Source organism: Filicampus tigris, chromosome 2 (genome assembly GCF_054856515.1).
Source record: "Filicampus tigris isolate MCC_2025a chromosome 2, RoL_Ftig_1.0, whole genome shotgun sequence".
In the NCBI taxonomy this organism is placed as follows: domain Eukaryota; kingdom Metazoa; phylum Chordata; class Actinopteri; order Syngnathiformes; family Syngnathidae; genus Filicampus; species Filicampus tigris.
In genome coordinates, this window is record NC_141218.1 from 17177256 (window position 1) to 17190677 (window position 13422).

Genomic DNA, 13422 nt, shown 5'->3' on the forward strand with positions numbered 1-13422 from the left:
GCTCCTTGCAAGCAGACAAGTCCCTTGTAGTTGCAGTTATTAGTCAGAGTTGACTGTGGCGTGCTCGGCCACTGGAGCTCAGACTGATGAGAGGAAAAGCCCGTCACATCCCCGCTGACAAACACGCTGATTTACGGTGCCCGCGTCGTCGGGCTTTTTTCTGTGGCAACAAATGCATTTGCTATGAAAACTATGAAAACGGATCACCGCGAGGAGTCGGCGAGAGGGGAGGGGCCAGGATTTAAAGTTGAAAGCTTGCCTGTTTGTCCCCCTGTCTCTGATGTGCAAGCTTGACTAACTGATCAAACGCGGCCTCTAATCCGTCTGAGTTTGTTAGGTTAATCACTTTATGACACACAACTATACAGACAACATTTAAGAGCGCTTGCTGTGAGGAGAGTGCAATATTTTAATCCCGAGCTTTCAACCCAGTGCGTTCTCATATATATAGCCTTGATTTGTTTAGAGCTGGCCTTTCTGCGTGTGCGCCGCGAGAGCCAGTTTGCTGCAGCCGCTAACCTCTTTCTGTCAGCACCGGCCTGAAGAGATTAGCTGTATGAGTGTCTCTTGTTCCCCAATGGAGGCAGGGCCCAGTCCATCTCAGTCCCGGCTATGGTCCGAGCCAAGAGGATGGGGGGGGCTGAGTGTTGGATGAAGGTGGGAGGGGGGCGGGGGGCTGAAGTCATAGAAAACTGTGGCCGTGATTGCGGTAATCCCGTTATCTCTCCTGCTAAAGCTGGCCACTCCAGCGACCCGGAGACACAAATGTTAAGCCGCCTGTGTCTCTCTTCTCTTTGCACTCCATCTCCCTCCTTAGCCAACCTCGTTGAATGTCACGGGGGTGGTCTCGATTCTAAAATTCACAGTCCTCACACACAGCCAGGAGACCCTATCTCCGATTCCGTCAGAACAAAAGGGGAGCGAGGCGGGCTGGGGTTTCTCCTGCAATATATGAACTTGCTGCCCATCTCATGCATCTTAATGTTGCCACAGCTGTACAGGGGTCAGGGTGACTTAACTGAGCCCGCCCGTCTTATCTTGGGCAAACGGAAGCTCTATTTGCTTCTGCCTTTGGGATTAATGCATGATTTGATAAACTAATTAAAAACCTCGCATTGTTTTCTCCCATGTATAATGAGCTAATATGGTCAAATTTAGCTTCTCATTTATTAGCTCACTCACACTGTCATTTGTTAACAGGATAATGGGGCGTAAAGAGGGCCATTATTCTCTCAGTCCAGAGCATATGCGCACAACGTACGAGCCCAGCAGGGTTGTTTTAAACCAAGGACACACTCACGCATGTACCGCGCTGCCCTTCAATAAAATCACGGTTCAGAGTGCCGTGTCGCGGGCCTTGTTTGATCGTAATCAGGGTGCATCAGCCGCGCGCCTGACACACACTGTTAGACAGTTGAGTTAGTATGCACCCTGTTAGCAAGTTGTTGATAACGGCGTCATTGGCAGTCCATGCCCTCCTTTTCTTGTTAACAGGCTGATAGATCTCCTACTATAGGTCACAGACCTGATCAAAGAGCGCCAGCCGTGATTTGGAATGCTAATTCCGCTCAACGAATAATAGCGCTTAAGAAGCGTGTCGAGCCGACTACTCTTGAAGCCCTACCTAATAATGCGCCTTTTGTTTGTGTAAGACCCCTAATAGCCGAGGGCTTTGCATTCTTAGGAGGATGCTCTGTGTCCCTGCTATTAAGCCATTAGTAATCGTTTGGCATCCTCTGGTCTCGGCGTCATCGCAAGCTTCTTTTTGTACACTACATCCAAAGCAGCTACCTGCACTTGGTCATGCTCATAATGATTATTAGATATATTTTTACGTTTGAGAATGACTAATAAAGATGCTGGAGAACTTCGGGGCGGGAATACAATCCATGTTAACAAGGCGATTGAGTACAAGGCGATTGGCAAAATTGGAAATGCACAAAGCAAACATGAGCATTCCCCACCGAGCTGAAAAGCGCTTATTCAGGGAGAGTACGCACGCAATCACAAAAGCAGGTAGACATTCCGAAAATATAATTAACAGCTTCCTTATTATGATTGGAATGAGGCCAGTTCATTCTGGGGAAAGAGGGCAGCAAATTGAATCTGTGTTGTTCAGAGAGAAATGAATTCCAGCCATGCCCCACTTGAGTGATGTCTTTCCTGACAGCAAGAATTGGGCAACCAAAGGTGCGTACGAGGGCTGAACGATTATGAAAAATGATCTCATTGTCATTATGTTTTCCTCAATATTGCGATTGCAATTTAATATGCTGTTATTTTTTTTCAAGATCCTCTTCCCGTGGATATTTGATCAAACATGAGCAATAAATAAATCCGTATGATAATAAACGATTGGATTTATTATACATAATTTTGGTCTCATAGGTTAGTTTTATGCTAAAATAAAGGTTAATGAACCATAAATTGTCTACTTCAGATTGTTGTTTACTTTAAACACTTTGACTTGCAGTCTTTTAAGCGTTCACTGTGACAACTCCACAAAATTCTGCCAAACAAGTCAGGAAGTCATAAAGCAGATTACAACCACGATGCAAACAATTGTGGCTTTATCATGTCAACTTTTCATGTTTCATGAAACAATGTAATGTCAAGATGAAGATTGCCCTTCAAAGCGCTGAACTTATCTAGACAGACACTATCTAAATAAGTAAATGAAATGTACGCGTTGGCAGTGGGGGGGATGTGACCGATACATTATACCGTAACTACAGTTAAAAATAAGACAACGCTACAGTTAAAAATAAGACAACGCTGGTTAGAGCGCAGATGTCATGATGTCAGAGCTTTCCGAGCCAGAGGTGACTCGAAATTAGGTGGATGAGACCACCTCCAAATTTGATACACAGATAAAATCCTCTTTAACATTATACAGTAGTCTCCACATGAGTTCCACCTACACATGCTAATGAGAGCTTCATCTAAGAGCTTCATCTTAAAAAAAAAAAGCTGCACAGTTTTGATTTTCACTCACACAACAATTCGTGTAGCTGTTTATTGTAGTGCTTGTAGTGTGCTGTGGTGTATTGTGTCATACAGATGTGGGTCAATATTTTGATTTAGCTGCATGAGATAGACAACATGCATATTGTGTCATTTAATTGCCGAATGGGTCGTTTTTCCTTTCTACTGTCCAGGTGTACCTAATTGTGTTGTGGCTTGGGAGTGTATGTCTTTCACGTTTGTCCTCTGCTGCCAGACACTGAGACCAATTATAAAATGCATAATTTCAGAGTTCTGTTCACTTTTCATAATAAGATTCATTGACGTCATCTAAAACGTAGTGGATGCATCAAAGCTTCTGACTTTGAATGAATCGTAAAGGTCGCAAATTTCATCACCCCGTTGAAGATGGTCATTCGGATGGCAAAAAAAATTTTTTAAAAATGAAGCTCCGCTGAGATGAAAATATTCAGCATGTCTTTACAAATCGCTCCTGGCACACAAACAAAAATGAAATTAAGATGCTTCGCCAGCGGGAACAATGAGCAATTGACTAATGGCTTGTAGGCTTCCTTCATCACAACCCAGGTAGCTCGTAGTCCTGCATGGCTGTGGTGTGTGCATGCTAATGCTGGAAGCTGAAAACATCCCCCACACAAATGCCGTATGCACACACTGAGGTGGCGGTGGTGGTGGGGGGGGGATCAACCTTGTGGTGACATTAAAGCTTTGCGGAGACAAGTGGGTGTTGCCTGCTGTGGCTGCATGCAGAGCTGCAATCTTCCCGTGGTAGGATGTGCTGCGGCCTTTCCTCACTCTTTGCTTGTGCACGTCTCTGTGGGAAGAACGAGCAGACACGCGCCGGCCAAACTATGTAATGCTTTGGTCCAAAAGTGATACAAAATCTGTATACACTTTAAAAAAATAAAAAAAAAAGGCTGGGTTGTTTTCATAACACGCTTACTGGATAGCTGCGGATTTTCAACAGATTGGGTTACTTTTATCCAATGTTGGGTAAATTAATTTGACCCGGCAGACTGTGTCGAAGATTGTGTTTGGGTCGGCTGGTTGAAATGTTTGACATTTTGTTTTGTACTCAAATACATTCTTTGGGAATGTTGGTGGCGGCTGGATGGCTCCGTGGGTAACACCACTGACTTTGGAGATGGGATCGGACTTCAAAACAAATCCCGGTCCGGGTGGACGGTACACTGTAAAAAAAGGTTCAAATAAAATAACCCAAACTAGGTCCAAAAGAGACAGACCCAACATTGTTGTTGGTTGTTTAACCGAAAAAGTTTGTTCAAATGAATAACACGTTTATTGTAATAATAATTATAATAGATAAATAAATAATGTATTTCAAAAATGGAGCATTGTTTTGTTGATTAATTTGCCCAAACCTTTTGTGTTAAATGAATAATCCAAAAGGGTCTTCTTTTTCTTCTACTACTTCTACTTTTTCTTCTTCTTATACTACTACTTCAAAAATGTTAGTAATGCACTTAGCATTACTTTGAACCACAACTATACTGATAACCAGGTAACCCATTTATCGGTAGCTTTAACTCATTCGTTTGGGTAGTTTTTCCCCCTTGTTGGATCAAAAATCTTGACCCAACGTGTTGGATCAAACGCTCAATCCAATGCTCAATCCAACGCTTAATCCGGTGAGTGTAAGAAAGTTAGAGGTGAGTACGGTGATCCCCCACGTCACACGTTCATCTTTTTTCTAAACGCTCTCGTTGTTCTCAAATGTTATTACAGCATGCATTTGTATTTATACAGCGCCAATCACAGCAGAATTTGACTCAAGGCACTTCACATACGGAGCAGGTCTGGAACCGCACTCCTCGCACATGAAGAGAACAACGTCATTTCGAGTTGCACGCTTCGGTGTAGTATGACGTTGATCAGCACTGAGCACTACTCGATGTAGATGCAGCATAATTAAGAGCAAGAAGAGGCAGAGAAGATTCCCTTACGAAGCTGCAGTAATAGTCGTTCTTGTGAACAGAGGCACTATACGATGCTTAAAGCATGTGGAAGGGCAAAAACGTTTGAATGATATGGTCTCGTTCACATTCACGTCATGGGGGGGCGGGGTGGGTCGAACATATCCCCTGCGATGAATGAGGCTTCACTGTATTGTTCTTCCTCTGTGTTAATGAAAATGTTTCCTCTCATCTTTGTCCCATCAGGAGGTGATGCAGATGGAGAGGCAGCTCGGGGGTCGGCTGATTGACGAGCCTCACATCCTGCTCTTCAAAGACAGCTACCACAACCTGCGCCTGTCCATTCATGACATGCCCCAGGCCTACTGGAGGAGCAAGCTGCTAGCCGGCTACCAGGTGGGTGCCACGGTGGCCCGGTTGGGGTCAAGAGGAGGCAGGGGGGCGCTCAGAATCCCAGCACGAGCAAGGACGGGCATCTATTGCTTCTTTCAAGGTCATATCATGAATATTGTTGAGTATTTTTTTTTCTACATGTCTCTAGAGAAATAGAAAATAAACAACAAAAGCTCATCAGAGCCCTTTTGTGATCGTTATGAGAGCTCATGGTCGACTTGTCTGTCTGGACTTCCACATGAATAAAACAATAGTATAAAGAGACATCTCTACAAGACATGTAATTGTTTTAATGGTCAGTTTGGAGGCTAAAATTTGAGCTCCTGCTGATTTCAATGACTTACGTACCAAGATAATCTTCTGAAAATATTGACCTTAAATCGCCTCTAAACGCTTATTCTCTCCAACGGCACAGAGGATTAGTGGTTAGCACATCTGCCTCATAATTCTGACTTTGAGGGTTCCTACTAGAGCTCGGACTTGCACCCAAAATTCGCCTTTGCTATTAATCAGCAAGTCCCGAATCAACCCAAACGGGTTACCAATTGAACTTTTGCCAAAAAAGACGTCCTAGTCACGAAAAATTAAAAATCCACTTTTGATCATAATGGGAAATGGAGTGCACTTACATTGCGCTTTATCTACACCATATGTTGTCCAGAGTGCTTTATCAAGCCTCATATGCACTTTTTTTTAAAAATCAGATCAAAGTGTACACTGATGCACTTAACGCAGCCGCATCAACCTACAGAAAGGTTTTCCTTTTTAGTTTAAAACAACTTACTTCAACCCCCAGCATTCCTCGCCGTGCACCGGTGCCAACGGCAAAACCCAGTGTGTTCTTTTGGACCCATTTTATATCCATCTGCTTGCCATGTTTACCAGCTGCTAGCTAGCGCTAAGCTAACCTTTGTATTTTTAGCTCTTGTGAAGGTACCAAAAGAGGTAACGTTGGAGAAATGACTCTGGGAATCTACGCACCGATTGGCATTGTTGTTTTGGCGTGAGCCCGTCCGACTCGAATCCCAAAATCCTGATTCGGTGCTCGTTTTCAACGGTCAATTCACTTCTCTATGCGAGTCACCACCGATTCATGCACAGTTCCTAGTTTGATTGAAGTCCCTAAATTGCCGTTGGGTGTGAATCTGAGTGTGAACGGTTGTTTGCTTATACTGTATGTGCCCTGCCATTGGCTGGCGATCAGCCTATAGTGGACAGCGATTCTTGCCCAAAGTCAACAGGGACAGACTCCAGCTCACTCGAGGATAAACGGTAGAAGATGAATACATTTAAACTATCAAACAAAGCTGAAAATAAGATTTAAATGTGAAAACCAAGCCACCGGTGGCTGAGGTGTAATTCCTCATTATATTTCTTAATATTACCTGTCAAGTAGAAAAACAACAAAAGACTCTGTCCTACCTGAGTGGTTTGTGCTCAGATATTCTCCTGAAAAAGTCTGACCAATATCATAATACTCCAAGAAAAATATTGTCTTTCTAAAACAGTTTGGGGTTGTTTTGGGGATTGTTTTTTATTTAATCTCAGGTTCTGTGTGGTGAAGCAGGATGTGGCACAACTTAGAGTTGAGTTGAAGGAACCCTTTTGGTGTGTGGCACTTGCAGAGTGCATGTTGTTGTCCACTGACTCGTCCACATTATAGCTCAGTCAGTGCAGTAATCCAGAGCCGCAAATCGATTGATTATCCCAGATGCCGCATCCTCAAAGGGCGCTTCGGATATATGGGACGAGAAATAGATTTCTGGAAGCTCACAACCTGGATGCTGGGAGCTGTCCACGTGCACCGACTGCACTGCGGCCCGTCGAGGGTAGTTCAAAGAGGACCAGAAAATGGTCTGGCTGCAAGTTGGAGCCGCACAAGGTCCCTGTAGAGAGAGGCCAGGTTGTGCCAAGCAAGCACAGCGGTAACATTGTACCCTGCACAAAATCTTCCTCTGGACCGAGCCCGCTTATTTGGAAGTGCTTCCCTCACAGCAGTGCAGTAGGGGAAAAAAGGCCTTTAGTCCCCCCTGGGGCCCCAACAGGACTTGTGTGTATTTCACCTATCTTTCTGCACCATCTGTCCACCTTGGTAACAGCGCCCCTAGTTGGTCTGTTGCATGTACTGCAGCCCGAAGCCCCTCTTAAACAGTTCTTGTCAGCTGTTAAAGGGAGGGTGAAGGAATGAGTTAGTGTGCCCTGTTTTTTTTTTCTCCCCCCATCTTTCTTTCTTTTCATTCCCCGGGATCTCTGGGGATATGCGTATGAGGCATGAATATGGAGCAACAGAGAGAAAGATGTCGGAATCATCAGCTTTGAATACATTCGAGGAAGCACACCCTTGCTGATTTTTTTTTTTTTTTTTTAGACAGTAGCAAGGACTTACTTTGCAGGCATACACTTGAGGAGGAAAAGTCTTGGGGGACACCTCTTGATCAAGCAATTAATTCTTCATCAGGGACTAACCTGTGTATGGTTTTTTTTTATGCCGAATTTAAAAAAATGGATAAGAATGCCAGTTTGATGAATCTCTATTTTTAGCCTATATACAGTATAAGATTTGACATAGTTTGCAGTATTTCTATATGTGAGGATATTCAAGTCCTTCCGTTGTAAACAGTATACTTAGACTGCGTGTGTCTTAATTAAAGGTATAATGACTCAATGTAGCTGCGTAGTTGGTGGCTGAGTGCTCAACCCTGCTCATCTAATAACAACACTATTGATTAATTGACTTGTTTGCTTGTCATAAAATAATTCACAGTCGTTAGGCTTCTATTTGAAGGTGCTGTATTAGAGTTGCTCCCTCAGGTCTGTGCATTTGTATCGGGCTATATTTTGGTTTGCCTTGCTGAGCTGTGTAAGCAAATGTTTCCACATTTTTCCCTAACTTGCAGCAGATGAGCGCAAAAGCCTGTAGCCATTTCTTTCTCACTCAGAAGACACTCGAGGGAGTGACCCTTTCACTCATCTTTTCCCATCACCGGTGAGCTCCTTTTAGAACATGCCTGGCCGGGAACGACTCGTGTGACATCATCGTGACATTTTGTTTTGACTTTTTTCCCGCAAAAAGATCCTTGTATGCGTGTTTGGAAGGGTTTGGTGTGCAAGATTTTGCGTATCCCTCAGATTCACTCCAAAATAGAGGCCTCAAATTATTTTTTGTCAATGACTTTTCAAATGTTTAGAGGGCTCGGTCACCCCCCGCCACCCCCATTTGAATAGCCGAGGCTGCCGTGCTACTAGTGCACAAATTTTAACTAGTGTGCAGTTTTGCCTTAGTAGTAACATGTCGCTCTACTCGTGTGGCAAAGTTGTCCTACTATGCTACTGTCATACAGTTGTGGAAAGTAAGATGCTAGTAAGAGTAGTTGTTCTACTAGTGCGCTGAATTGTCTTATGTGCTAGCGATGACAAAGAGAGTACAGAGAGTACATGGACTGAACCAGGATGTCGAGGATATTGTGTAACTTGAAATGTTCAAGCCGCTTTTCATAGTAGACGTTGTTTGGCGCGTTTGAGTCACGTGGTGCATTTGTTGCTTGCTGCAGGAGATCCCATTCTACCACATCTGGAACGGTTCCCAACGGTACCTGCACTGCACCTTCACTCTGGAGCGCCTCAGCCTCGCCACCTGCGAGCTCACCTGCCAGCTGTGCGTGTGGCAGGTGGAGGGCGAAGGACAGAGCTTCGGCCTTGACTTTAACATCGCCAAGGTAACATTGAGGAGCTTGTCTTCCCCCATTTTGGCCGCCTTTGTCTGGTTAGTGTTGCACCATTTTTCATGAAGGTTCGTCGTCGTCGTCGTTGTCTCATACAGGACACCCGAGCCGTGGACTCCGAGTTCCTGTTAATGGACACTAACGCCACTGCCCTCGCAGGGCCCAGCGCCTTTCAGATCCCATACCTCATAAGGCAAAAGATCTGCAGCAGCCTGGACGCCCCGTGTCCCAACGGAGCCGACTGGAGAATGCTGGCACAAAGACTCAAACTCGAGAGGTAAAGAGCGAGTCAGAACAAAGTGTTAGCTGATCATTCATCAGGACAGCACATTGGAACAAGCAGCCTCGCAAATGATTCAGCACAGCCGCATTTGTACTTTGTGAGCGAAGAAGCGCTTTCATCACAATGCTTACAGTGCATACTACATCACTGAACTGAATAATTGCGCATGGGTAGAATAGTTATTATTAATGACTTTTATGATTTAGATCCACTTCTGACATTTTTACTACAGTCAGTATTTAAAACCTTGACAATTTTTTTGAAATGTTAGAATACGCAGCGGTGTATCTGGTCATTTGCAGGCTCAAGGCAAAGCCAGTCATGGAGCTGTCCACTCGAAACCTTGGTTTATGCTTGACGAGTCCGTGAAGTCCGCACGGTTCCACGTGGTGAAATTACGTCATTTCAGCTGCCACGCCCGCATTGCCCACATTTTCCGCATTGCGCACCGAGGAAAATTTGGAACCTATTCGGACAATCCGTGGGGCAAAACAAGGCGGATGAATGGTATTTACTTGAGTAAAATCTTGGAATTAATGTTTAGAAAAAAAATAAAAGTATATTTTGATTCAAAGATTTTTGATCTTTAATACAATTCTTTTCCTGTAAAATACAACAGTTGAATGATACACCAAAGACGTACAACTAATATGGTATTTGAATTTGGCTCTGCAAAGTGTGAAGATTATTTCGGATTTCTCCAATGATCCATCAAGCAACTCTTTGAAGTAAAAGTACATCTCAAGTCCGTCTTTGTGACGGTGACTCTCCTCTAAGTTTGGCTGCACAGTGAGCAGAGGTCAGCTAGATAAAACTGAGTTAACTGAGGTTTTTATTTATATATATATATATATATATATATATATATATATATATATATATATATATACACATACACACACACGCACTTCAGTCCTCGACTTATGATGTACGCGACCTACAGCGTTTCGACTTCACGACGACAGTGCCTCTTCCGCCATTTTGTCCCCAGTACCACAGTGACTACGTTTACAGTCAATATTTGGATTAAAGTCAAAATTCCGTTCTCTTGAAAATTTTGAATAACCCATTTACATGAATGAGCGGACAGAGTTGCTCCGGCATTTGAATAACCCACGCATGGCATCGTGACTCAAATGGACATGCCCCCCACCCCTGCTGGGCCATATTTGAAACGAAAGACTGACTCACTGCAGCATGGAAACCTCTCCGTACTCAGTGTGTCTCATTTTAGCATTTTACAGGACCATTTGGGAGCTTTATGTACCTTTAAGGACCTCGGAAGCCTCACCGCCTTTACATGAGATGCATTTAGTCCAGCCCTCAGTCTCGTAACATAGGGAAGACCTCACTTCCTCTCGCCTGTTCCCTCACTCAAATCTTCCGCCCAAACAAAAACAATTCAATCTAATGAAACTATTGTTACAGAAGCCTCACCTCACCACGAAAACAGACGATAACATAGATGGAAAAAATGGGCTTCCTCTTATCACCGAAAATCATAGTAGTAGAAGTTAGGATGACTGCCGATAGGTTATCCGGTGACCACTTTGCTACAAACTCTTCTCATTGTCACATTTATTGTGGTGAATGACATGCAAGACACGCTCTATAAACACTCAACACCATCAGTTGCTCTTCTATTTTAGCTTCCATTCCACAATTGGTCACAACCGCGAAGTCCGTGGCTCAGCCCAACTCTGTAAATAGGACCATTTACAGATTTACGATCGTCGGCCACAATCGTTTTCCAAGCAGATCCGTGAGGAAACTCACTCTTAACACACGGCACATCATAGGATAATCTTTCAGAGACATCAGCCTTTGCTGACTTTGATGGGAGTGCTTGTACCCGTCAACCTTTTCTGAAATGGTTGCCCGAGCAGTCACCATCTCCAAATCAGGGTCATCTTTTAAAGAAAATTGTGAAATTAGGTTTGCACTTTTCGAAAAAACTTTCCTTAACAGAGCCGTGCTTGTTATTTATTGAATCCATGATGATTTGTTTAAGATGAATCACTTGTGTTTACTCTGGCTGTGCTCAGAATTACTCACTTTATTCCTCACTCCCTACATACTTTTAAAACTGCTGGGTCGAAAGAAACCCAAATGGGTGAAATAGCAAGATTTGAACCTCAATCCCTGTGTCCAAAGTCAAGCGGTGATACTCACTGAGGCATCCAGCTGCCACCAGCAGTTTCTAAGAATGTTACATTAAATTTACTTCAACTTCAAAATCTCCGTCTCCGTGCAGTGCATTGTGGGGTATATTTGATTTTCTGCTGGCCACCATTGCATGCTACTTTTCAAGATGCATCATGGGATAAATTGAGGCTACTGCATAGGAAATAACATATACCGGGCGGGGTACTCACTGCACATTTGAACAGCACTGTAAAATGGCAAACTCACTATATAGGGCACTCAACACTCGAAATAAGCGGTTTTGCATCGCAGTTTGCAGGCAAAATTTGAATTTTTCACCTCATCAAAACAACATTGAATAGCAAAACTGAGTATAAACTGCCGAGACCACCTTACGTCTCCTACGCATGGGAAGGAGGCGGTCGAGGCAAGCTCTATAAGCTCGGCGCTACTTATGCAACAGCAGCTAGCTAGCTAGCAACCACTTTAGGTCGAATACTGCCGCGGCTAAACATGTTGTGGAATTGCACCAGTCAACGCCTCCGTGGCGGCAAATAAGCTCCACTTCTGACAAGTATCGTTCTGACGAAGGGATGACGAGGAAAGACAGAGAAGCCATGCTTATTGAGAAGCTAATCTTAAACTAAGCCAACCCGCGTTTGACAGCGGAATTAAGTGCTTGGGTGATCGAGTCCACACAGAAGTCTGGAACTGCATTAAAGCGAGTCCATCTGTATAAAAAAAAAATAAAAAAATAGAAGGCAAAATATTGTGTCTGCAATCTGGAGAGAAAATCATACTCGTTAAGCAGAACCGGAAATGAACTAAGTTAACTTTATGTTATGCGGTGGGCTATAAGGTTAAATGTATAGTTTGAATAATATAGTTTAAGTATTTATAATATTAATATTGTTGTTGGTTTTTGCAATAGTAATGAGTTTTGATTTTGCCTTTTGAGGTCTGCACAATAAATGTACTCAAAATTACATGTTAGATCTTTAAAAAAAAAAAGGCAATTCAGCTTCGCTTCTAGACTAGAAAATAGTCAGAATCTAAGAAATAAAAACTATTGATTTACATGTAAAAAAAATAATTAAAAACAGAAAACCAATTGTTCAGTCATTATATTGTCTGTTATGTGTTGTTTAATAAAACCCTTGCTTCAGGTCCCTGGGATTATTAACCTGCAAAAAAATGGCTCCACAAAATTAGAAAGTTGCTCTTCAAATGAAGTCATTGATTCGCAAAATGGCTCTGCAAGGAAAAGAAAAAATAAGACTTGTTTTCTTCAGGTAAGCTGTGGAATGTATACGTCTTTTCTCTGTCAGTACGATATTCTCTTTCAGAATACAATCCATCAGGAGCAAATGTGGAAACCTGTGGCTCCGTGCCAAGTTGTGACCCCATTCTTTTCTTTTCTTTTTTTTTTTTTTTTTTTTTTTAAAGCTACACAATAGGCGTTTTTGAAAGGAGCTGCAGTAGTTGGTCCTTTTTTTACACAAATTTAATTTCTACCCGCTTAATGAAACCCAATAGGGAAAGTTAATTTGTCCGATCAACTTTATTTGCCCTGATTAATCACCCAGCGAATTGATGCAGTACAGGTTTAATTAGCAATGCTGTGCTCAGCAGAATCAATTCTCAATTAGGCCCGAAGATGGGACGACAACAACCTCTCGGGTTGTTGGATCGGTCCTCAACTACCCGTGTTACTGGGGAGTGAAACACAGCAGCTTCTTATTTGCTCCTCTGCCATTTTCCATTTTCTCATTGCATACGTATATCATTTATAGTATTGGAAGACACAACAGCATTATGGCCACGTGCGCAATAGAATTATATTCAATACTATACATTGTGTCTTTAGCAAGGTAATAATGTTCGCTTGTCAGCGGGTTGTTCGTTTATTCAAGTAGTTTGCAGTGGTGTCGAACTCTACCGCATCATACTGAGAGCTGTT

At 43.1% G+C, this 13422-nt stretch overlaps 1 protein-coding gene across 4 annotated transcripts in view; it reads left to right on the forward strand.

Annotated features, from left to right (window-relative positions):
- unc5a (unc-5 netrin receptor A) overlaps positions 1-13422 on the forward strand; it is a 175000-nt gene that overhangs the window by 155854 nt on the left and 5724 nt on the right. For all 4 annotated transcript variants that reach the window (XM_086012718.1, XM_086012726.1, XM_086012735.1 and 1 more), the window contains 3 exons: positions 5166-5315; positions 8864-9028; positions 9133-9311. In XM_086012718.1, the coding sequence (XP_085868844.1) occupies positions 5166-5315; positions 8864-9028; positions 9133-9311 (494 nt within the window). The remainder of the gene's footprint in view (positions 1-5165; positions 5316-8863; positions 9029-9132; positions 9312-13422) is intronic.